At 43.9% G+C, this 24,183-nt stretch overlaps 2 protein-coding genes across 4 annotated transcripts; one reads left to right on the top strand and one right to left on the bottom strand.

The window, feature by feature from the left end:
• Positions 1–15,107: 15,107 nt before the first annotated feature.
• On the top strand, positions 15,108–20,401 carry chp2 (calcineurin-like EF-hand protein 2). 2 transcript variants are annotated; one of them, XM_026191592.2, is made up of 7 exons: positions 15,108–15,383; positions 17,169–17,241; positions 18,437–18,517; positions 18,669–18,793; positions 18,871–18,932; positions 19,559–19,681; positions 19,952–20,401. In XM_026191592.2, the coding sequence occupies exons 1-7, from the start codon at positions 15,317–15,319 to the stop codon at positions 20,003–20,005; spliced, it is 585 nt and encodes a 194-aa protein (XP_026047377.1). In that variant the 5' UTR covers positions 15,108–15,316; the 3' UTR covers positions 20,006–20,401. The 2 variants fall into 2 exon arrangements, with proteins under 2 accessions (XP_026047377.1, XP_080144501.1); XM_080288375.1 differs by lacking the exon at positions 18,437–18,517 and having other exon boundaries at positions 15,209–15,383; positions 19,952–20,280.
• Positions 19,894–24,123, bottom strand: LOC113035831 (claudin-1-like). 2 transcript variants are annotated; one of them, XM_026191590.2, is made up of 6 exons: positions 23,918–24,123; positions 22,644–22,902; positions 22,064–22,228; positions 21,535–21,616; positions 21,319–21,432; positions 19,894–20,923 (listed from the first exon to the last, which is right to left on the bottom strand). In XM_026191590.2, the coding sequence occupies exons 2-6, from the start codon at positions 22,858–22,860 to the stop codon at positions 20,830–20,832; spliced, it is 672 nt and encodes a 223-aa protein (XP_026047375.1). In that variant the 5' UTR covers positions 22,861–22,902; positions 23,918–24,123; the 3' UTR covers positions 19,894–20,829. The 2 variants fall into 2 exon arrangements, with proteins under 2 accessions (XP_026047375.1, XP_026047376.1); XM_026191591.2 differs by having other exon boundaries at positions 22,644–22,893; positions 23,918–24,063.
• Positions 24,124–24,183: the final 60 nt, after the last annotated feature.

Raw genomic sequence — 24,183 nt, 5'->3', positions numbered from 1 at the left:
GTTTCCTAATAAGCATCATTGTGTCTGCTGGAAAAAACTCAGTATGTTGATCTTCCGGCACATTCACTTGATTTAATGCCAGAGGGGCTTTTTTGCTGTCAGTTCAAGGCTAGCAGGAAATTTTCAGAAACAGTAGAGCATGTACGTAAAAATCACTCCAACAAAAACATTTCATGAAATGTTTCAGATGTTGGTTTATAGCCTGACTGAATTGAAACACAGACATTACCTGTCTGGAAAGTCCATGTTGCCAACTGGGACAGGATAGATCTAATTCCTGGCACACATAATCATGCACCGACATCTTTTTGAGCCATTCTTTCCTCCAAATGTCCACAATAGTGGTAACGAGTGTTCAGTTACAATGGGGCACAACAGCCACGTTCACGAAGAAAAGGCTTGTCTGAGATGAACAGGAAGCTAAAATTATTTTAGTTATTTTTGTCCAAAACCTTGAAAACACAATTTTCAAACCCCAAATCTACATATTCTGTTGTTGTGGATCAGAAAGCAGGGTTGTCGATGACGGGGTTGACGTGGGTGAAATTGGGCTTTACAGAGTTACTGTATTTTTGGACCATAAGGCGCACTGTCGATGTTTGAGAAAATTTTAAGTGAAAATACGGTATTAAATAACGCAGTCAAAATGAAAACACGGGAATCAAGTGAAACAACACAAAAGCAGTGTTGGTCAAGTTACTTGAAAATAGTAATTAGTTACTAATTACTGAAAGTAATCCCGTTATTTTACTGATTACTTATTTTCAAAAGTAATTAGTTACTTAGTTACTTTTTAAAAACATGAACCTGAATACGTAATAAAGCAACAGACCTTTCAGCCCAATTCTATTTTTTCTGCATAACACATCATATAAAACTGAATCAAATGAAAAAGTCTCTTTTTAAAACTTCTGTTATCAGTTTTAATCTTTTAATTTTATGCACATTGAATCAAGCAAAAATTTAATTATATGCAACTACTCTGACTTGAAGAAATTTGTTTAACATGTAAACCTATTTCCTGCATATTCCAGCACATAAAATAAAATAATGTTTTGTGTTTACACTCTTTCAAATAGATGCAAGTAAAACACAGCAGAAATAAATAAAAGCAAAAACTCAGCAGCTCTGAGTCATGTCGCTCTTAAATCTATAGTCACCTGTAGGGATGGGTATTGATAAGATTTTCACGATTCCGATTCCATTTTCAATTCTGTTTAACGATTCGATTCTTTATCGATTCTCTTTAAAAAAGGAGAACACTAAGGTCGATTAGCTCAGAACTTTGTTTTATATCTTCTCTTTGAACAAGATAGAAATTTAGGAGTAACATGGCCTTACAAACCCAACAGTGAGATCTTAAGAGATCCAGCCTACGGCTCTTCAATGGGGTGTCACAGGGTCCCCAGGAAAAAAAAATTTGTAAATGTAAAATAATAAAATAAATATTCTTCTGTAACAATAACAAAGTATAACATAAATTATTCTGTAGCAATTACACAAGAATATCTAGTAATGTCCCTGCCTACAATTAAACACATTCACTTACTGAAAATCATCTGCTGTGGCAAATGGGTGCAAGCCTTTGACCACAAACTGAGTCACTGCTCGGTGACATTCGTCTATCCTGGCCTGAAAGGAGACGCTGCCGGTAGACTGCAGCGAGAACTGCCAGCATCTGAGCCAGACTGTCTCTGTCTCATCATGATCACCTAAATGCACAGTAATGGCAGGTTTTGAAATAAAGCAGATCGCGCTAACATAATATGCACTGTTAGTTGATTATTTACCTGCCGCATTAACGGGCGAGGACGTGCAAACGTTACCGCTGCTGCTGGGTTGAGATTCACGAGTCCAGAATTAAAAACACGACATTCATTTAAAGCTATCACGTGTTTTGTGAGCAAATGCTTTTGCATATTCGTAGTGTTTCCTCCCTTAAATGAAATATCTACTTTGCAAGTATTGCAAGTTGCCCTGTTGTCATCCGTTCTCGTAAAGTATAACCAAACTTTTGAGCGTTTGAGCCGCCGTGTTTCCTGCCAGGTAAATGACGCTCTGCAACGTGGTGACGTCATTCGGGGCGACTGGAATCGATAAGGGAATCGTTTGCAAAAATGGCAAACAACTCCAAGGAATTGAAACAGTGGGAACCGGTTCTCAACAAGAACCGGTTTTCGATACCCATCCCTAGTCACCTGTGTAGGAGGAGTGGGGCGGGTGGAGGTTCGCCCACAGTGGTCGTGTCAGTGGGGGGATCCGGGGGTTTCTCTGTGAGTGTCACGTTCCCGTGGCAGCGTGCTCGCTGTTCGCTCAGAGTTGAAGTTTAATTTTTCGCTGTAGAAAGAAGTTTTCTTCCCAAACAGAGTGAACTGCAGAATCTAATGTTTGTGTCACTTTTTACAGAATCAAATTTAAAGTAATGTGATTACTTCCACGCTTTAAATGCTGCATGGTCGTACTCTCTCCATCACTCCATGTTAGCCATTGTTGATCTGCACACGTCTGTTGCTGCTCGTACGTCGTTGTCATGAGTCCGCAGTAATGCAGTAACGCGGTAACACAGCGTGCTTATGGGAAAGTAACAGTGAAGTAAGGGATTACTTTTTGCAATAGTAATCCCTTACTTCACCCATTACTTGAAAAAAGTAGTTGGATTAGTACCTAGTCTACGACAGAGTATTATGGACACATTAAAAAAATCTATATATCATTTTGATCATTTTGAGAATAAAGTAGAAAATTTCAAGATTACAGGCAAAAATGTATTTTGCGAAATAAGTTCAGTGAGTTTGAAGACAAGCTGCCTCGTTTGCTTTGCCCTCCGAGTGAAACTAACTGGGAAAACCAGCAGTTTGTCTTGAAACTCTAACCTATTTATTTCTTAAAATACTGTTTCAACTGAGACTGAGAACCTTCACAGACTTATGACTTTAATCTCAAAACTTCAGCTTCATTCATAAAACGATTGTTGTGTTTTTTTCTTAATGTGGCCCTAATACTCCTCTGTATCTGTTTGAATTGATGGGTTTAAGCTGCTTTTTAAAGAGGGTGGTAAACTCTTCCACAACTCTTCCCGTCTCAGACGGGTAGCTGGAATCCCGAGAAGGCCTCTGTCAGCACACCTAAGCATCCGGTTTGGAGAACAGGAATAACGTTGACGTCAAACATAGAATCCAGAGTGATGTGTTGATTGTCTTTTCTAGCCGAAACAGAAATATAACAGCTGAGTTCAGTTGTTTGTGATTGTCGGGGGTTTCTCGTCCCTCCGGTGGGCCAGCTTCATGAACACTCTGGTTCAAAGGCCGGTGAGTCATTGCCAGGCCAGCTTTTTTAAGAGAAAGGGAGGAAATCTGATTAGTTGGCAAGAAACCCAAATTCTTTATCGGGGCTTTTAGTCTGTATGTTCTTACAGTAAATCAAACAAACCTGTTTTAGGGATCGGTGAAACTGGAAACTCCCGGTTAAGGGAGTGGTATACGTGAGGTTGGCGGAGTCTTTGGGGTTTTCAGGTAAGAAAGTAAAGCCAGATCACAAGTACGATATTCTAAGAGATGATTATCTGGTTTGGATGGACAGTATGTGCACTGGATGACTGGGAAACAGTCATGCAGGAAGAAGGCTTATGTTGCAGGAAACATGACTAAAATAACACAGCTATGTCAAAGGGATCTCTGATGTATCTCGAGATTTCTCTCTCTGCAGCGTTACACATCTCTTTATCGTCTTTCAGCACTTTGTGTCAGTTTAGTGGTGAAGACGTAACAGCGTTGTGTTGTAGTGGCTCCACGTCTTTTCAGTCCCATTTAACAACCGTTCTTCTCGTCGTGCAGCAGGTGGTCTCACGTATGCAGACGATACCATCGTGTTTATTTCTGGCAGGAGTGTTTTTACCTTGTTGCTACATCATTTACAGTCAACAGCAGCTTTCTGCATTTATTCTACCGAGCTTCAGTTCTCAAGAGATGCAACACAGCCTCATGTTAGAGGGCAAATTTTCCTCAGTGTGTTACAGTGCAGTGTTTACTTCACAATACACACTGAGAAAAATGTTTTTCTGATTTGGTGTAACGGTGAAGCGCCAAGGAGCGGAGGCATTGAAGGTGTATGACCAAAGTAACAGACAGGCAGGGTGGAGTGGGTGGAGACGAGGCGGCAGAAGGATGGCAGCAGCAGGTTTAAAAGATGGTAGTGAAACCTGCTGTGATGTGTGGTTAGGAGACGTGGTGCTGACACAAAGACAGGTATAAGGATTTTCATTGGGAATGAGCAGCTCAGTTTGGAGTGAGAGAATCAGGATGAGACGTGCAGAGGTCAAAGGATGCTGAATCTGATAAATATCCAGCATCCTTTTTTCGTGTATCCTGCTCCTTTTGGAGCATAAACATTGTGTGGACATAGAGATAATCATGAAAAGTTGATGTTTTTAAGTTATTATTAATCCTTTATTTATCAAGATTAAAAATCCAATTTTCAACCTGGCATCATGGCAGCAAAAGTCAAAAACACAGGCACCACACGTTTTCTTTCATCTTGTGATTTTAGTTCTAGTTACATGTTCCAAATAAACTAGTCTGTCTATATCTAAGCAGAGGGTTGGTGTGATGAGAACATGATAAGGAGAGTAGATGATCTGCTCTACAAAACTTCCAAAGATAGCAGCCAGAAGAAGAAGCAGCGAAAGACACAATTGGCTGCAAAACTGGTTTAAAGTGCTTAAATTTAAGTCAAAAACATGTTCAAAATTCAAACTAAAAAGTAAAAGTGCAAAACACTAGAGTTCAAAGAGCGTGTGAGCCACTTTGTACCTGCAGCTTATTGTCTAAATGCTCCATCATGAGCAGCTTCTGCAGCAATCAAAACTCTTATCGGGATATAACATCAATAAGACTAATAGGGTGACTACAGGAGGCTGTTCTTTAAACAGCGTATAACCAGGTCCGTCTGATGCTCTGACCTGCTGCTTCCTCTCACTCTCTAAACTTCAGTGTTCGTGAGGTGACTTTTTACCTTGTTTGGACTGTTTCCTTCTGGTGTGAGTCACTGAGAGCTGTTTACCTACAAACCTCCAGCTGAATCTGGACTCAGATCAGTCTGAACAGAAACAATGCACAGCAATCAGTCATGTAGTGGTGAATGATCCGCTTTCTCTTTGTTCACGATCCTTTCATTGCTTTGTTGTTTTACATGAATTGTGATTAATGGACGACAATCAAGAAGAAGTAGAAAAACACTTTAATTACTTGATGTTCAGCTTTCCTGTTTATACCTCAGGCCTGCAAACTAATAGAATGGACACATTTTACACTTTCCACATTGTCTTCAAGGACCATGTCTTCCCTGACCCTGCGCTGACCCTGCGCTTCATCCAGAGGAAAGTCAGAAGGTTGGGTTGCTAAACACAAACACAAGGTGCTTTCAGACTCCAGGAACTTTTTCATAATTCTTTGAAGTACTGGAGAAAGTACCGTGTCCACCCTGCAGGAACTAGGAACTTGTGTTTTTTCTTTTCAAGCAATGTTTGAGGGTAGGTACTCCACATCACAGGAGGAACCTCGAGGTGAGATGAGGCAAACCTTTGAGTAAAGATAAACTTTGTTGTTTGAGTAATGCACGGCTGTTATGAAACGGCTGTGTGTAGGCAGGAATGGTGGAGACAGTCAGAGACAAAAGGTGAACTTAAACACAGTAACAAAACTGAGACTCCAAATAAACTCTGGCAAGCAGACAGACCACACAGCACAGAAAACAGTAGATCACAATGCAGACAAACTGAAACACAGGGCTTAAATACACAGAGGAGCAATCAGGGAATGAGTAACAGGAGGGAGACACAGCTGGGGCAAATCAGGCCTAACAAGACAAAGGAAGCAAAACCAGATACATTAACATCAGACATGGACCTTCAAAATAAAACAGGAAGCAACACAGACTGAACTAAAGACACAGACTCACATGCAGGCACTGCAACAGAGGGAACCGAGACGTGAACCATAAGACAGAACACAGACAAAGAAACCAAAGACTAGAAATGACAAATAATATAATAAACTCAAACCTCTGGGTCATCCTAACAACGACAAAGCAACCGCAAGTGCACCACTGCTGGGATTAGCAGGGTATTCCAGACTTCCTTTCCCCCCAGGTCCTCAGTTCCTCTTGGGCTATTCTGGGACACTCCCCGTCCTGATGATCATGTGGCGAGACGAGGTAGAAATAAAGTAAATACTCTTTGCAGTTTTAAAAAGACAACGCCACCCTGGGAATTTCACCCAGAGAATACTGAAAGTAACACTAAATCACCAGAAAGGCACTTAGGTTCGCTATACTCAATCCAGAGACGAGGTTCAATGATCAACAAATTAACAATTTATTAATAATTATTTAAAACACCATATAAAAGCACAATCATAAATATTCAAGTACAAATATGCTTAAAAAGGTATTCAGAGCTGAGGCTTACCAGTGGAGGGGCAGGGATGCCACACACACACACACACACACACACAACTAAAGAAAGAAAACACACCAACACACAGGTGCAACACACTATCACACTAATAAACTAAACAAGGCGGGTGTGTACACTCAAGGGATCCCACCACCAAGGCACCCTAGTCTCCTCCACGTCGGCACTCCGCATCTGAATAAAAGAAACAAAGAAAATTTTAATATATTACAACAAACTAATGTGTAGCACCGGGGGATAACCCAACTGCAGGACCACACTGGTGATCTACAGCTAGAAAAAGGGGCCTCCCACCAGTGGTGTAACAAAAATCCAAACTACAAATCAAAAGCAATAAAACAACATACAATCTGAATAAAACTCTAAAATCTGGAGCAAACGGAATCACCGTACTGCTCCAACTTGCCGTCACACGACAACAAGTTAACAGTCAATCAATATGCACGCCAGCTGACTCCGATAACCGGCATGCATATGGCCGTTGTCCACGCCGACGTCCACTGTAAAAGCTGACAGCAGCAGGGAAGAATTCTCACAACGGGAACAGACGGTAAAAGCACAGCAAGGCAAAACAGCAGCACTTCAGTTCGCGTAGCTTGGCGCAAAACTAAGGCCCACACTTCCTGCGAAACATAATGAATAATTACTATGAAAGAACAATAGAAGGCAGAGAGCGTAACAAAAGTTGATTACGTACCAAGTAAGCCGGGTCACAGAACGTAAGCAGAATAGCTCAGAGGAGGCTTCTATAGCTACGACCAGCCGCGATGGAGGCTTCAGAGGAGTAACCCGCAAATGATCTCTACCACACCAAGAGGAAGTCAGGTGACCAAAAAGGAGATCACAGGCAAGCGACCCAGAGACACTCAAATGGCCACTATTTATACCAGCGCCCCCTAATGGGCCAGGCTGAAAGTGGGTTGGACCGAGGGATAACATTCATCCTGCCACAATCAGATACAGGAACCACTTCACCTCCCTCCAGATGTCGAGCTCCTCACTCTACCTCTTAGCCGGAGCCCAGACATCCTGCAGAGGTCAGTAGCTTAGTAAAGGTCAGACTGCGTGTCTGCAGTCTGATGCTGTCCAGGCCTCCTGAGCATAGTGAGGGTTAGAGTCCTGTGAATATGCAACAGGTGACTCTAAGAATTCACCAAAATGTGAAAACAATCAGTCAGTATGCAAAACATACACTCGTCCCAACTGCAGCACCCCTGAAACTCTGCAGGGAGACAAAAACTTCTGTACATATGTAGAAATGTGCCATAGTTCATGCAGCAGGATGAAGGCCGTGACACAGAGATCTACTTTCCCCCTCAGCGGTACCTGCCTTCAGAGCTGCAGGTAAATGTCAGACACATTCCAGCCTGACAGCTGAAAGCACGACACTCAGAAAACAGGCTTTGGCTCTGCTGGTGTTTTGGGACTCTCGTCTTTCCTGCATGCCTCACTTCACGGGACTGTGTTCCCTCTGCAGGTAGCCTTATACCTGCACAACCTAACCGCTGTACCTGCCACGTACCACCTCGTGAAAATCTGCCCTTTCACTCCAGAAACATCAAACAGCGGGGAAATCCTTAATCCTGGGATTAGTAACCCGTGATACTGCCTCGTTGGTTCTTCTGCTTCTTAAAGATCGTGGCGGTTACTCACTGGCAGAAATGTCAGTTCAATGAGGAGAGATTATTAGAAGGAATTGAACACGACTTATTGATATACAGAATTCAGTTAAGATGTTTGGCAATCGGAATGCCAGCAGGGAGAGGGATTAGGGCAGGACCCCCTGGTGGTGGAGGCGGAGATGAAGATGGACGCTTGGATGGAGCCTCAGTGACACTGGGGGGAGGTGGTTTAAACAAATCAGAGTCTGAAAGGGAAAATGATGGAGAGCGCTGATTTAAACCACATAAAGTGGAGGCTGATTGGCCTGAAGTAGAGCAGTGATGCTGCAATGAGAGCGTGGGAAAGTGGAAGAGATGTAGATCTTAGATTAAGCACCAAACACCTGGAAAGCAGACAGATGTGAGACTGCAGATCTTCCTTATTCAACTTGCACATGAGCTTGAATAAACCGCCAGAGGTCCTCCAGCATCACTGGCGAAAGATGTCCACAGCACGGCCTGCAGAGACCAGGGCAAAGAAAAGCATGACTTCAGAGATCTGTACACCATCAGCGACCTGACACTGCCGGCGTTCCTGATTTGCATTTGCCCTGCGGGGCCAAAGATCACACACCTCCAACACCGTTTGTTGCCCACAGATTTCTCCAGATTTCTGAATCTTTTGATGCTTTTATGTGCTGCAGATGATCACATATTCAGTCCTCACAATTTTATGTTGAGCAACATTATTCCAGGTTGAACCTCTTGAGAAACTCATCTCCCTGATCTGCTGTTAATTAAACTCGTCAGTTACCAAATGTTCCTCCAGATCTTTATTTTTCCAGCGTTTTGTTGTTTCAATCCCACCTTTTATGAGATGTGTTGTCATCAAATTCAGTGACGCATTTTCTCATTGGATACATTTATGTGCTATTGGGAATAAAATCTAGTTTATGAGACTGGGAAATCACTGCCTTCACTTATTTTTTACATTTATAATTTTACACAGCATCGCAAATATCTGAAATTTTGGACAACACGCGAGTGTCAAATCCAAAATGTATTTTGATATTAAGATGTTCAATTCGACAGAAGTCAGGTCGGCGTCTCTTTTTTAGCTCAGCCTCGCAGACCAGAAACCGAGGCTGAGGTCACGCCGTTTACAGGATTTCAGTCAGTTCAGATCAGACGTTCCAAATGTGAAACTGAACGTTCATCAGTTGAATATCAGGTTAAATCACTGCTAATACGTCTAATACAGCGAAGGGCTTTACCAGAAACAGCTCTTACATAACTGGCAGGTGTGTATGAGTACACAGGTGACACGGGGAATGCCTGATGCCAGCCGCTGCACAGGAAGTGAATGGGCGGAGCTCCGTGTGAGTCACAAATCTGATTGTTTTCTTGTGTAAACATAAATTCAGTTCAGTGCAGCGGCTTCCTGTGCAGAGACGAAAACAGGCGGCGGGGAAATACCGCACTCTCACTCCGGCCTCACTCTGATTGTGATACCACCGTTACCACACACACACACACACACACACACACACACACACACACACACACACACTACTGTACATGACCCATACACCAACCCTCATGCTGCTGATGTACGATCAGAGTCTCATCCCAAACCTCATCGTCACGGAGAGTACCAGCTTCAGCTGTATCACTGTTCGGTCCCACCAAACGAGCAAACACAGGTTATTGGATCAGACTGCAGGACTGGTTGTACTGGTCAGCTCCCAGTGTGACTGCTGGAGCTGAAAATATTCTCCTTAAAACGTTCATTTCTTTTCCTTGCAGAAAAGTATGCGAGGAATGTAATTATATAACTGTGCCCTTGTTTCTGCAGACAAATGAGAGGATACGCTCAGCGGTCCAGCTTCTACCAGGAGACAGACAGACGGAGAGGAGGAGGAGGAAGATCCCACTGAGCCCACGCCGGCCTGTAATGAGACCCAACATCCTGCCTGTTGCACCGATTCCTTTACAAACTTTAACCTGCACGAGCACATCAGCGGACCTGAAAACAGCTCGCTGAGAACAAGAAGACCATCAGTGCAAAATATTCATGCATTTGTAAAGCAGGAAATCACATTCCTGCTCCCCAGAGGATCCAACATTTAGACTTTAATGACCCCGTAAGACTCCACGAATAGTTTTTATGCTCGGTTTCATTTGTTTGGTGAGGACATGGATGGTTTTAGGCCTCGGGTTTGTGTTTTGACCCTACCATGCTGGTCTTTGGAACTTGCATAGAAACCTTCATATAAAAGATTTACTGGCTAAGTTTGAACATGGAGGTCTGTGGGGACTGACTCGCTGGAGCCTCCAACAGTGTGGCTCCTGCTGCTGTGCGAGGTTACACCTGTTTAATACCTGAGGCTAAAGCACACCTCAGGTGTGTGAGGTAATGAGCAACAGCCGTCTGCAGAGTGTCATTAAATCTGCTTCTATTTTAATATTCACTGGATTTTTACCTCTTTTGGCTTCTCGGCAGCTTCTGTGCACTAACTGGCGGTGGGCAGTCGAGGGAGTTAAACAGGGTCAAAGTTCACTCAACCAGGAAAACTTCATTCATTTCCTGCTGGAATTCTGCCAACACACACACACACGCTGACATGCTTTCAGTTTCATTGTTTGTGACAGTCGGGACAAAAGCCCAGCGAGGCACAGCAGAGCAGAGCCGTGGCTCTGTTGGCCTGTTCCTCTCACATCCATCCACACCTGTCAGTCAGTGCACCTGTCAGTCAGCCGGAGTGGGCGGGGTCAGATGAGCTGTAGTTTGTCTACCTTTGAACCACTGCTCCTGTTATAATCAAAAGTCGAGGTCTCTGATTGGCCCGTCGTACACTCACAAATCCTCGCTGTGATTTTGCTCAAAGAGCCACAGGCGTCGTGTTTGATCAGGAGCAGCTAGAGCGTGCAGCCTTTCACAGCACGCATCCTGCACGACAGGAGGGGGAAAAGCCAGCGTCGTGCTGGTGATGCATGCTGACGGTTGATGCAAACGTTAAAAAAATCCTAATCAAATTTCACCTGCTAAGACAAACCTTAGTTACTGTTTCTGAAAGCTCAGGCAGCTTTCATCTCAAACAACCGTTATGTCAGACGGATCATCAATCACACTCTGCAGGTTTTCTAGGTTGGGTCACATATTTTCCACCGTTGGTTGTGTTGCAACCACATAGACTGTATGTAAAAGATGGATGTAGCCACCTGTTGGCATGAGGATGTTTAAAAGCCTTGCTGCTGGACCGCCGTGTTGGTTTTTTGAAGTGACCGTATTTGACCAGCAGGAACGATGAAACTTCCTGCATCCATGAACTTTACAGGTAACGACATGCACCTGTCAGTCAAAGCAGCCACGCCCCTTAACTAAAATCCAGATAGAGCTGACACGAAGGACTAAACCGTCCACGGGCCAAACAGTTTCTGTATCAGGCGTTAAACATGTAAAACTTTAACATGGGAGTCTACGGGGCCTCTGCTGGACATCAGAGGAACTGCAGTTTTCACACTTACCTAAACTATCACCTCGATTTCATAAGCACAAAGGTTTGTGTGGTTTTGAGTGATTTTCTGCTGGTTTTGCTTTGTTTTTGGGAATTTAGTCTCCTTTTGTGTCTTTGTAGCTTTGTGTGATTGTGTGACTCGTGACAGAGTTTATTGACTTGTTGTTTTAGGCTTTTTCGTGCCTCTTGGTCTTTGTGCATCACTTTTTAGTGTTTTCATGTCTCTTTTTGTTCATTTTGTGTCCCTGAGATATTTAGTCCCACATATTCATTTGTGGCTTTTTAAAACCCTTTTTGTGGTTTTGAATCCACGTTAGTGGTTTTTATGTCATCTTGAGTCATTTCCTGGTGATGTTTCTCTATTAGTGTTGTCCAGTTTTGTGTGGTTTTAGTAATTGTTTGTGATTTTTGAGTCATTTTGTGGAGGTTTTCTGCTTCTTTGTGATTTTGTTAGTCATTGTTTTGTTGCTTTTCCTGTAACTGTGTTGGCAGGTGAAAAAGTGGTGAAATGACACCTACGAGTTCCCTGTGACTGTTGCGGCATGCGGCCTATTGTTTAGTCTGTCATCCAAGTACTCGCCCACGTGTCGCTTGTCACCGCATACCCAACATACCTGTGCTTTCATTTCCCAGCCTGGAAAAAACCAAATCTCAGAGAGCAACAGACGAAGAAAGGGCGAGGATTATGGGAAATGGAGATCGTTGGCTGGCTCGATGCCCCAATGAAACCATTTTTATTTCAATGGCACGCGTCTCAGAAAGCACATCCTGTAAATAACAGAATGAAAATTTGCTAGCTTTTTGTTCTTGTAAGGTAATGCTGGAGTTGGACAGGCTCAGGATGGATGTAAAATATATATTACAGAGTGAGTCGGTACTATAAGTACATGATAAATCTATAAATCTACAACATAAGCATGTAAGAGTGGAAACGATGACACACAGTCATCAGCCAGAAAGCATCTAATGAATATTCATCCTTTCCGACTTTAACGGGACTGTGATGAAGGAGCTGACGCTTTCCCACAAACTTCTATCCTCCCGAGAACCGAGGAAAAGAACTGTATTAGAGGTGAACTGTTGTTGTGGTTTCCTTCCTCTTTGGAGCTAACAGAGGCCCAGGATGTTAGCAGGGCAGCTCAAATAAGTCAACAGATATACCAAAAACAAATGTCCATCACAGAGGACATGGATGAACAGGCTGGGTCTCAGGAGGCTGTGCAACCATGAGTGTTTTTGCACCCAGACGAGTCGCCCCCTGCTGGCCATTTAATTGCATCATTATTCTACAAGTGGAGGAAATGGTCTGAGCTAAATACACAGAGGGAAAAGGACTGGATCTGCATGGATCTATGCAGTGATGGTATGCATGTTCTATCAGGCATATGTCTATGTTTTATATGGATTGTTTTAAGTTCTTGCAGTCCCTGTTTAGAAAGTAATGACTGGCTGAGAGTGACGTGAAAACGCTGCACACAGTGCAGTTGTGCCGCAGGTGCAATAAACCCAGCCGTAGAGCTGAGTGGGCACCAGTGCAGGACCGATGTGCTTTCTGAATTTGCTGGGAGCCGAGGAAGGCTTTGACACATCGCTCCGACGATGGAGGAAGCACTGAAGCAGAAGTGTGATTACTGAGTACGTCACTGGTTACCTTACTGAAGGATAAAGCCTTGGACTGTGTTTCATCCTTAATATGATCACGTCGGGGTTTTATTCCCGAACCTGGCTGCAGTGCTCCTGAGTGACACCGGGCGGTTTTAGTGAGAACGTCTCTGCCAAGACAAGTTTAACCAAACCGACGCATCGGGCATGTGACGGGACAGGATTTATGGTTCGTGCATATCCTGCAGTTCACACATTTTGACAGACAGAAAGCAACAACTGATAAACAGAACTGATAAGTCAATTTAAGTGTTGGCAGGAAAGACTGAAAACTCTCTGATAACCGGCCAAAGAAGACTTAACTGTGTCCAAGTCCGGAGGGAGAAGCTGAATTACTTCTGATAAACCATCAGAGCGCTGCACTGCTGGTAATAGCATCTAAATGCGCCACAAACAAACACACTTAAAGCTGCTTTGGGGCCACTAGGGGCAGCAGGACCCTCTGTGAAGCTCCACGTGTTATCGATTTATCTTTGATAAGCTTTTTACCCACTTGCTCAGATGCACTCCTTCAGGTCTGTCTGCTGTTCTAATATGTTCCGAGGAAAACCCCACACCCTCACACATCTGATTACTGTACTTTCCCTGCAATCGCTTCAGCTGACAGTTGAAACTCGGCTCTCTTTCATTTTGAACACGACTGATTCAGTCACTTTTCCTGTGAGTGCACCGCCAGGTCTTCTAAGAATATTGCTGCCCGTGTCTCTCTGGTGAGCCTTTCACTTCTCCTTCACGACTTGAACTCGGATGTTAAAAGCTCAACAAACAGGAGAAAAAGATCTGTCTGAAAGTCAGAACTCGCACAGAGGACGAGTTTAAACTCAAAGATCACCTGTGGCAGCAACCGCCCCGCGGCTTCTCCTCAGTAACGTATCAGCACCATCTTCACTCCTCACGTCCTCTAATCATCAAGCTCAAAATCAAGTTAGAGTTTTCAATCAGGGGAGATGCACAGGGTCAGGTGAGGTCAGGTGAGGTCAGGTGAGGTCATGACGGGGCGTCTGCAGTGGCAGCGATTTTTTAAGTTCTGTTTCGACTTTCAGACACTTTTCTTTGACTTTTGTGTCATTTTGGAAGATAAACAGTGAAAAAAAGATTAAATATCTAAAGTTAAAATTCTAAATATTACATGAAATTCAAATCTGATTACAGTTACATTACAGGGTGTCATAAAATGTATGTAATACTTCTCACACAGTGTCAGCGTGCACTCTAAAGACACCTGAATCTGCAGACTCATGACCTGCATGAGCAGAAAGTCCAACCACTGTGAGCGCTCTTGCTGTGCACATATATGTGGAAACTGCTCCATCTAGTGTTCATTAATGGACCGACGTGTTTATTCGGTTTGAAGATCAGAGCAGCCGTTTCCCTCAAAGCTCTGAAGCAGCTGTCACAGTTAGTTTGGATCGGTGTGTAGGGCCGGACCGACTCCTTCCTGCAGACTCAGCCTCACAGTCTTTCTCTCCGTCACACTTTACAGACTTGCTTCTATTTGATTTCATGACACAAAAATGCGTCTCTAAGCACATCTGAGCAGCAGCTGTTACTCGTCACCATTTGTACTCATTGTCTTCAGGGTCCTGGTTAGGACAGAAGTCTTTGTCTGGAGGTGGTTTCCCAGATTACGTTTTTGTGACAGGCCAACAAAAGCCTACGAGATAACTGTTTCTTCTTGCTGTACATATCAGTGCTTTGTGTGCAACCCCACTTCAGGAAATACTTGTAAACGGCTTACTCAAACAGAGTTCAGGGGGGTCTGTGCGGATGTGGGAGGGGAGGTGTGGGTCAAGCCGTCACATATCTTTGAAATAATCCTCAATCGTTCAAACTGAATTTGCTCTTTATCTCCTGCAGCAGTTATCTCTCAGAGCACAGACGTACGGTGGATGTGTTTATGGACCTCCCACTGATCAGAGTGTGGTTCTTGGCGAGCGGTGATTGGCTGGTCTGTATGTCAGCAGTGGGCGCGAGCGTACGCCTCGGTCAGAGCGCAGAGATAAATTCATCGGGCTTGAACTGCAGCAACTGAAAGTCTGGGTTTACGCAGCGACACCGGCAGCAGGATGGGCTCCAGCAGCTCCAGCAGGAACAAAATCCCCAACGCCCAGGAGCTCATGCGCCAAACCGGATGTGAGTGTTTCCTGCTTTGAAGCATCTGAAGCAAGTTTGAGGAAAACTAGAGAGGAGAGAACAGACGAGCCTGGGATAAAGTTTACAGCAGTTAAAAGTCTTTAATATCTCAGGTTTTTACAACATGTATGTACAAGCACACATCGACAGGCAGCTGGGAGACATTAAACACAGCTGACCGAGGCAGGTTTCCAGCTGTGATCAGCCTGTAATTACAAGCACAGAATCTTATAGACTCAGATTTTATTCATAACTGAACATAAAAACATAACAAATGTTGAAACTGTGAACATGAACCATGGTGATAAAAATATGAGCTCCTTGTGAACATGATGTAAAAGTAGGACAGGTCCATGTTTGCTCTCTAACACCAGTCTGATGGAGGATTCCAGCTGCTCAGCAGTCCTGGCTCTGCTTCGTCCTCCTGCTGCTTTCATGATGCTCCAGATGTTGTCAGCTGGTCAGAGGTCTGGACTGCAGGCTCCTCTGCTCCTCTGAAGCCGTGAGGCTGTTATAGAAGCAGTCTGCAGTTCATCCGGCTCAAACACAAAGGCCTTCCTGAGAAACATCTGCATGGAGCAGATGTTGCTCTGACAACACTTTACACCTTTCAGCGCTTATGGAGCCTTTCCAGATGTGCCAGCTGACGCCCACGTACCTGAGTCCTGTCGCTGTCCTCGTCCATGCCTTTGTGTACCATCTTCTGAGCAGGATAATGCACCATGTCATAAATTCAAATCATCTCAAACTTGAACATCACGCTGAAGTACCAGCGAGGTGTACCCCTAACAACGAGCTGAACTTCAGGATGTGAACATTTTTCTTCTTTTAACCGTAAATTTAAGAAGACAATCGTTTCAGAGGCTCTAAAGGTGCTGATGGTAAAATCTGCAGCTTCATTAAAAGCTCAGCGGGGTTACGATTCACCTGCCCAGTTTAAGCTCTCTCCAAAGTGCTGAATTCAGACCAATATTTACTGTAATGTTAAATGTGTGAGCATGTGTGCCATACACCTCATACATATATTACACACTTAAATGTCTCTACACAGTCTGTTTGTTTGAACCACAAAATCAGTCATTAAATGTCAGAGTTTGGCTTAAGGTCAATGCTGGGTGTGTGCGTGTACTCGTATTTCTCCCATCGTGGGGTCTTGATCTCTTTATTGGGAAAACCCCAAAACAGTTATTGTCAATAGGAAATGTGTGTGTGTGTGTGGGGGGGGGGGGGACTCAACATCACTTTCAGCTTTCATGTGAGACTGTAACGGCGACGGTGTGAGTTGTTGCTGTTTCCCGTGTGTGAGCTCATCGTCGGCTGTTTGTGTGCGTTTCCGTGGCAACACCCTGAACTGTCCTCGCTGATAAGGACACTGTGGGCAGATAAACACGACTGTGCTCGATGGCTGATTAAGCCCAGATGAAACATTAGTTTTTCGTAATAAGAAATATAATTACATATAATTATTATTTCTTTTACTTTGGGACCATAAGCTATTCGTTTTTGATCTTTTCTTTTTGGTTTCCTTTATTTGAATTTCTTCTCCTTTAATTTTGATGTCACAGGATTTCTGCTCAAACCTGTTCGACCCATTTGAGCGATTACATAATATATTTAATATATGCACACCCTGGATACTGCAAACAAACCTCTGGTGTATTTGAGGTATCGACATACAAGTTACTGTTGAAGACAGTCATACTTCTTCCCTCAGCAAGTATTTGCAAAGACTGACTGAGCTGTTAAAGTTTACTCTGAGTAAAGAACAAATCGTGTCTGTTTCAGTCTCGTCTGCTCATCTCCTCCGTCTGCACGACAGGTTTGAGAGTCTGGACAGAGACAACAGAGGATACCTCAGGTGTGTGGACGCACTGCTCACAATCATCATCCAGCTTAATAACAATAATGGTTTTATAGGGTTTGTTTGTTTCCCCAAAAAACATCCCAGAATGAAATAAGCCTGAAGATGAGTTTATTTAGTTTATTTAGTTTTATCCGTCTGCGTCAGAAATATGTAACACTGCTGCAGCAGCGCTCCCCCCAATCTCACAGTCACGGGAAAACATGAAGAAACAGTCATTCAAGATACTTCAAACACTTAACTCGAAACAACACAAAACAAAACAACTTTGCAAAGTTCCCAAAGATGTTTCTAGACAACCTGCCGAAACGCTGTGTGACCTGGTCAAAGACCAGACATAAACTTCATCAGGTCACTCTGAGAAACAGGAAGCTGGAGGACTAGACTCTGATCCAAACCAGTTCAACAGCTTCATCTTCAGGATCTCTTTCCCTGATGTGTCCAAACATCAGCGGCCACACAAAGTGTCAACAGGATGAATTCAGAGTCACTGTTGTGACTGTGTCAGGTAACTCTTTAATGTCTGCTGGCTCCAAAGCCCGAACGCCAACCCATTTGAGATGAAGACAGAGAGCTATACTTTCATTTCATTTTGGCTTTTTGTTTAGCTTCAGGTTTTTCCAGAGCAGTTTTTTTCCTTTCAGTTTAGATTTCATTGTTTCAAAATGTTTACTTTTAGTTTTTAGTGTTATTAATGTTAGTTTTAGTCTTTTTAAGTAATAATGTAATGAGGGCATACGTGAGAGGCATGATTGAGGAAAATCGGTCCAGAAAATATAAAACTATACAACCTTTGGAAAGCAGCGACTCACAGTCCTGAGGACATTCAGCGTCCGTCAAAGTCTCATCACACAAACAGTGATAACATTTAATCAAAGTCTAAAACTTCTTCTCTATCAGAAGTTTAGTTTCTAAGTTCATGAAATCCTTTCAGGAAGTTTGTTTACGTCTAGTTTAAAATGTTTTTTCACATCTAGTTTTGATCTTTAGTTAAGTTTGAGTTAACTATAATAACCCTGCTTTAATATGACCGCTCTTAAACATCATGCAGGCTGAAAGTGAAACCTTTGCAGAAAAACAAACAGGTCGTGTTTCTTTATAAAAATCTAAAGATTTAAAACAAAGCCTGTGACACTCTGAGGGACGTCAGTGTCCCAGAGCCTCTGACTGTCTGTCTCCTTCTGTATCGCAGCCCTGACGACTTTGAAGCGCTCGGAGGTTTGGCCATGAACCCCATCGGAGGCAGAATCATAGAAGCCTTTTTCTCCTCGGGGTACGACAGCCTGCTGTTATCACAGGAATCACTTGTTTCTGCACTGACAGAGCAAGGACTGTCACATCAACTCATTTGAGTTGCAGAGGTCTAGACTCAGGCACTGGTCAGGTGACACTGTGAAGGGTAAACAGGAAGTATTTCTCTCCAGACAGGATACCGTGGACTTTTCCTCCTTTGTCCGGATTCTGGCTCATTTCCGTCCAACTGACAGAAACCGAAACAAAGAAGGAACACAGCAAGAGCTCCCCAGCAGCAGGACCAGGAAGCTCAAATGTGAGTCCAGGTCACTTTGTTCTGTCTTTTATTTTATCTTTGCGTACAATAAAGAAAATAATGTAGAAGCTGCTCAGTTGCCTTTCAGCTGTACGATCTGGACCGAGATGGGAAGATTTCCAGAGAGGAGCTTCTTCAGGTCTGTGTCCACTTATTTGAGAGTTTTCATTTCTTCTCCTCATCGCTGACAAGTTCATAGTTCCTTCCCATGCACAGAGACTCTCCTGTGCAGTCTGTCTTTGGTGTGTGGGGCTGTCAGTCAGGTCTTCATTGTTTGCACAAATTACACACCTGCAACCAGGACGCAGGAGCTCATACTCACATTTGGCTAAGATCAGGGGTTTTTGCATGGCTGCAGAATGGAGGGAAGTGAGAGAAGAATTTTTATTTAGCTGAAAGAAAACATTACCGAGTCCCTCCTACAGTATAAAGCTAGCCCACTGGGGTGATTATTATTTTAGAAAAGAAGAAGTAGCAGGTACTTTGGCTGATCCCTTATTTCCGAAGTGTTTCCCACAGCAGATGGAGCTGCTGTGGACTTGCACTAGAGGAAAACAGTTGCTTGGCCCAGCTTGCCCTCAAAGAAATCCTCTGTGGCGTTAAGCTAGTTTTAGTTTTCTAGAATCAGAAAAATAATCGTGTGTCATCTGCATAGAAGGGTCCACCACTCGCATGTTCTTTAGTTCTGCAGAAAAACGGGTCTCGGAGAGGATTTCGATCAGCATCGTTGGTACATTATTAATACTTGTGTCCTGCGTCCTTCAGGTTCTGCGGGCGATGCTGGGGCTGCAGGTGACCGAGGAGCAGCTGCAGAGCATAGCTGAGCGAGCCATTCAGGAGGCCGACCTCGACAAAGATGATGCCATCTCCTTTGACGAGTTCAAAAAGGTGAGACTCTTACCTGCTTCATGCTGCATCTGATCAAAAATCTGGGCTCTCACACAAATACAATAATAAATGTATAAAATATACTGTGTGTGGTGGTTCAAACACCTCTCAAAGCTCACACATGATTTAGGACCAGCATTTATTTCTGTCTGAGAAACAGAAGAAGAAGAAGAAGAAGAAGGAGGAGGAGGAGGAGGAGGAGGGGGAGGAGGGACTTTCTTCAAATCAAATTTATTTTAAAAATTATTGTTGTGTTCATTTGTTTTTCAGTCACTGGAGAAAATGGACATTGATACCAAGATGAGCGTCAGCTTCCTGAAATAAAGACACAACCTGCTAAGAATTGACATCAGCACAAAGATCCCAGCAGGAAACATCTGCAGGTTGAGATCAGCTCTCAAACCAAACTGGAGATCTGGTGGATAGACTGATGTTACTGCTGTGCACGCTGGGCTGCAGCTGGATTTGTAGTGTTCATCAGCGTTCCCGTGAGCCAGCACGCACACAAGCAGCACAGTGCAGTCACGCACCTGAACACACCTGCGACATGTTAACAGTCTTAAAAAGGGAAATAATAAAGTTTTATTCAAACCTTTTAATGGATCGTTTTATTTAACGTTTAATTAATGTCTGTTCATCAGTGATGTCATGAATCTAAAGGCTGAATTTGTCAGTAGGTTTCTAGCTTTGTGTGCATTAATAAACATCTTTATTCTCTCAGTTTCATTTCACCACACGTGTTTCTTTCTCTGCAACGTCACATTTGGAAACTGCACACAGATCTGTCAGCATGATTAGTTAGATGATAGCCTTTCCTCTCTTTAATATCCTAAAAAAGGTAAACTGAAGTTAACTATAGAAAATTAATAATGTGAAATTAATTCAAACATACAGGTAAATGTGATTAATAAAAGTCAAATGTAAATGAACCACAAAGTGTTTTCAATTGAAACAGCAAAACCTAATAAATAAATTGATCTGTTGTGAAGTTCTGAGAGCGATTCCCTGTGGCGCCCTCTCTTGGACACACTTGGTACTGCTTGGCCACACAGCTTCAGGAGACCTTTTATTTGCAGTGTGATTCTGAGGCGATTCCATGTTTCAGAAAACAGCACGAGCCTAACAAAGGACGGTGGAGGTCGGTCGGTTCAGACGTAAGCCTTGGAGCCGCTGGCGTCTGAGGCCGGAGCTGCTCTGTAGATGCTCCGACCTTGGCCGGTGGTGGAGTAGTAAGAAAACTGCCTGCAGGGGTGCAGGTGAAGGTTAGAGGGCGGAGCAACAGCGATGTACATGAAACAGATTCGCTCACCAACTTTTTAAACTATATACATACTTTATATAATCAGATTTGTGGTCGTCAGCTCGTCTGTTACCTGAAGTGCTCTCACCTGCACAAAAGCTTCACTAATATGCAAAACCGTCAGTTACTCAACACTCTTTGCAGCGTTTCATTTTCTTTCATTTTCGTTCTTCTTTATGATAACATCTGTACAATGAATCCTGCAGTTCCTCTAACGTCCACCAGAGGCTTCAGCAGGGACTTTACTTTAGAAATGAGCATCTTTACAGCCTGATACAAACTTAGAAGTCATTACTGAGCATTAAATAAGGAGACCACGATGGGTGTGTATGTTTACCGAGCAGGTGGGCTGGAGGGAGTAGTCTTACTGGAGCAGCAAAGCATAGATCCTCCCAGTATGGCCAGACCAGCGGCTGCCCATCCCAGATACAGACCAGTACCCAGCTCGAACCTGCAGCACAAACTCTAAAGATTCAGCAGCAGGAACACACACACACACACACACACACACACACACACACACACACACACACACACACACACTGCTGCTCACCGGACTCCTCCGTAGAGCGGGTCGTAGAAGTCGTTGATGACTCTGGCAGCGTACCAGGACACGGCGATCAGAGTGAAGAGACCTGAAGAAAAACACAGAAGCTCAGGATTCAGTTTCCAGCTGCTCGAGCTCCGGTGTCTCCACAGATCCCAGAACTTTGCAAAAGCCTCGTTTTAATCTGAATATTTTTTAGATGTTTGTTTTCAGTTAAATGAGGAATAAAGATGATTCCATCCTGAATACTGATGTGCACATGCAGCGATATCTGTTCTCTAAATATCACCATTTCTTCTTCCACAAAGAAACACTCCCCGTGAAGTTCTGATCATAGCACAAACACAGACTGTATGTCGTCATTTACATGTTCTGTCTACGTCGACATTTCCTGTACGACAGCCATAATTTGAAACAAGTGAAATTGCAGCTTCCAGTTTGTGCAGGTTGAACTGCAGGAAGGAGAAACAAAACGAAAACGCTGCTTTTTTACAGGTTTGGGGTTTGTTTCTGCTCCAGTCCCGAAGCCTCGTACCCGACAGGATGAAGAGGATCCCTCCGCTCAGGACGATCTTGGCTTTGACCTGCTCGGGCGTTCTGCCGAGTTTGGTGCATTTGAGTCCCAGCACGGAGACGATGATGGAGGTCAGACCGCAGAGCAGGGACAGGATCATCAGAGCCCTGCAGGTCTGCAGGTGAGCTGCAAAGCATCATTACAGGTAAATGAACATCTTCCTCGTCGCACAGCTTTACAGTTTTTACAGATGTCTTTTCCCTTTTTATAAACCCAGTTTATCTTGTGGGAACAAGCCATCATCTAGTTCCCACAACATTAAGCAACATTGTCCTCATGGGACTCATTAAAGTTCATGAACAAGCTGTTACTTTGTTTGGGCAGCAAAAGATAAGAACTCGCTATAAATAAGATATATGACCTCTCTTATTTCTGTCTCAGCTCTCAGGCAGAAACAGAGATGAGTTTTTTTCCAAAACTAATGCTCTCATCAATGAATGAAAAATAATTGTCCTTGCTGTGGACCTTTTCCTGTGCTCCGACTGAGCCATCATCATAACTCCATAATAGCTGCTGATGATTACGAAGCAGCCGTTCTCACCCGACAGTCCCAGCACCGTCTTGAACTTGCTGCACTGGATGGACCCCAACGAGGTGGCAGCACAGCTCATCCACAGGCCCTCGAACTGCCACTGGCTGGTGGTAACCGACTCCGACTGACTCCTCATCTTCCACACCTGGTTGGAGGTACAGCTGGACTGCAGACACCAGGACACCACGCCCAGAAACAGACCCACAATCTGCAGGCCCACCGCCATTCTGCTCAGCGTCTCCGCACACACCTGGAACACCTGGAACACCTGGAAACAGATGATTTTGAAGAAGGAGGAGGCACGAGCTGTGGAGTTTGTGGAGTTCCTCAGGGCTCTGCTCTCGGGCCGTGTGACATCTGACACCTCCATGAAGTATCAGTGACTGAAATTAAGCTGAAATTAAGCTCACCAATCAACGTAGTATTAAATGTTGTGTTTAATATTATTTTTTACTTCTTCAAGAACTCAGATAATATTCGGAGCTGATACTAAAGATATATGTGTATTTTTTCTATTTTCGTTAACAGAACATAACACAGGAAAACAGCACTCGGATCAGTGACGTGGACCAAAGTCCAAAGAGCAGCTTTGACTTCTGTGTTTACAGAGTTTACTCTGAGCTGCCTGCAGCACAGAGAGTAAATCACCGCTGATGAACGTGGTGCACGAGCTCACTGTGGGAAGATCCGAGCCAGTTTGTAAAACACAAACTCAAATGCAGGCGGTCGACTCAAAGTCAACTACGATTTCCCGTCTCGGTGTGACTCCAAACACGTGTAACAGGATTTCATCAGTGATTATAGTAAAAGTATCACTGTTGGGACACTGTGTGATTTACACTCGCTGGCCACTTTATTATGTACACCCTGCTAGTACAGGTCGGACACATTTTTCCTTCAGAACTGTTCTCGCTCTTCGTGTCTCAGATTCAACGAGGTGCTGGAAACATTCCTCGGGGATTTTACATCCACGATGTGAATCTCCCATTTCCCACACCCCAAAGGTGCTCTGCTGGATTGGGATGTGGTGACTGTAGAGGCCATTTGAGCTAAAGAAATGAATTTCAGGGAGATGAACAAAGAGGACGTATCCGTCCCAGCAGAGTGTGCATCCCCACTATCGTGTTTCATTTGAAAATAGGAACTATCTGCCGCAGAGGAGATGTGGAGCTCAGTTTCACCCGTACAGACCTGTTGAAATGCACACGTCACCTGAGCCAGTTGTTAAAGGCTAAAGTGCAGCTAAAGGTTTGACGGCTGGAGTCTGATGGATCGGTTCTTACCGTCGGCACAGGTTTGGAGGTTGCAGAAAGGCCTTCTCCAGGGTTTGTGTCTCTGCAGGCGTCGCTCAGGTTGTGTCTGCGATGTGAAGCGCGGCGGTTTGAAGCGGGTCTGATCTTCTGAGGTCTGCTGCTGTTCAGGGTCGATGAACTCTGGGAAAGGCCAAACCGTCTCTAAACACACATCAGTATCGACATTCAGGAATCCCAGTTTCACCTCCCACCGTTTGTGATGAGCTGGTTTCAGCCGTCAAAGATAAAACCCTGCT

This window comes from Astatotilapia calliptera, chromosome 14, assembly GCF_964374335.1.
Source record: "Astatotilapia calliptera chromosome 14, fAstCal68.1, whole genome shotgun sequence".
Taxonomy (NCBI): domain Eukaryota; kingdom Metazoa; phylum Chordata; class Actinopteri; order Cichliformes; family Cichlidae; genus Astatotilapia; species Astatotilapia calliptera.
Note: the sequence above shows the minus strand (reverse complement) of the source record. Positions and strands in the feature narration are given on the sequence as shown.

Bases quoted from the DNA above. Each gene is read 5' to 3' on its own strand.
- LOC113035831 (XM_026191590.2), bottom strand. From the start codon at position 22,860: ATGGCGGTGGGCCTGCAGATTGTGGGTCTGTTTCTGGGCGTGGTGTCC. The intron at 22,229-22,643 runs GTGAGAACGGCT...GATGCTTTGCAG, and splicing joins GACGGTGCTGGGACTGTCGG to CTCACCTGCAGACCTGCAGG. The intron at 20,924-21,318 runs GTAAACATACAC...GCACCCCTGCAG, and splicing joins CCCTCCAGCCCACCTGCTCG to GCAGTTTTCTTACTACTCCA.
- chp2 (XM_026191592.2), top strand. From the start codon at position 15,317: ATGGGCTCCAGCAGCTCCAGCAGGAACAAAATCCCCAACGCCCAGGAG. The intron at 18,933-19,558 runs GTCTGTGTCCAC...TGCGTCCTTCAG, and splicing joins CCAGAGAGGAGCTTCTTCAG to GTTCTGCGGGCGATGCTGGG. The intron at 19,682-19,951 runs GTGAGACTCTTA...TTTGTTTTTCAG, and splicing joins CCTTTGACGAGTTCAAAAAG to TCACTGGAGAAAATGGACAT.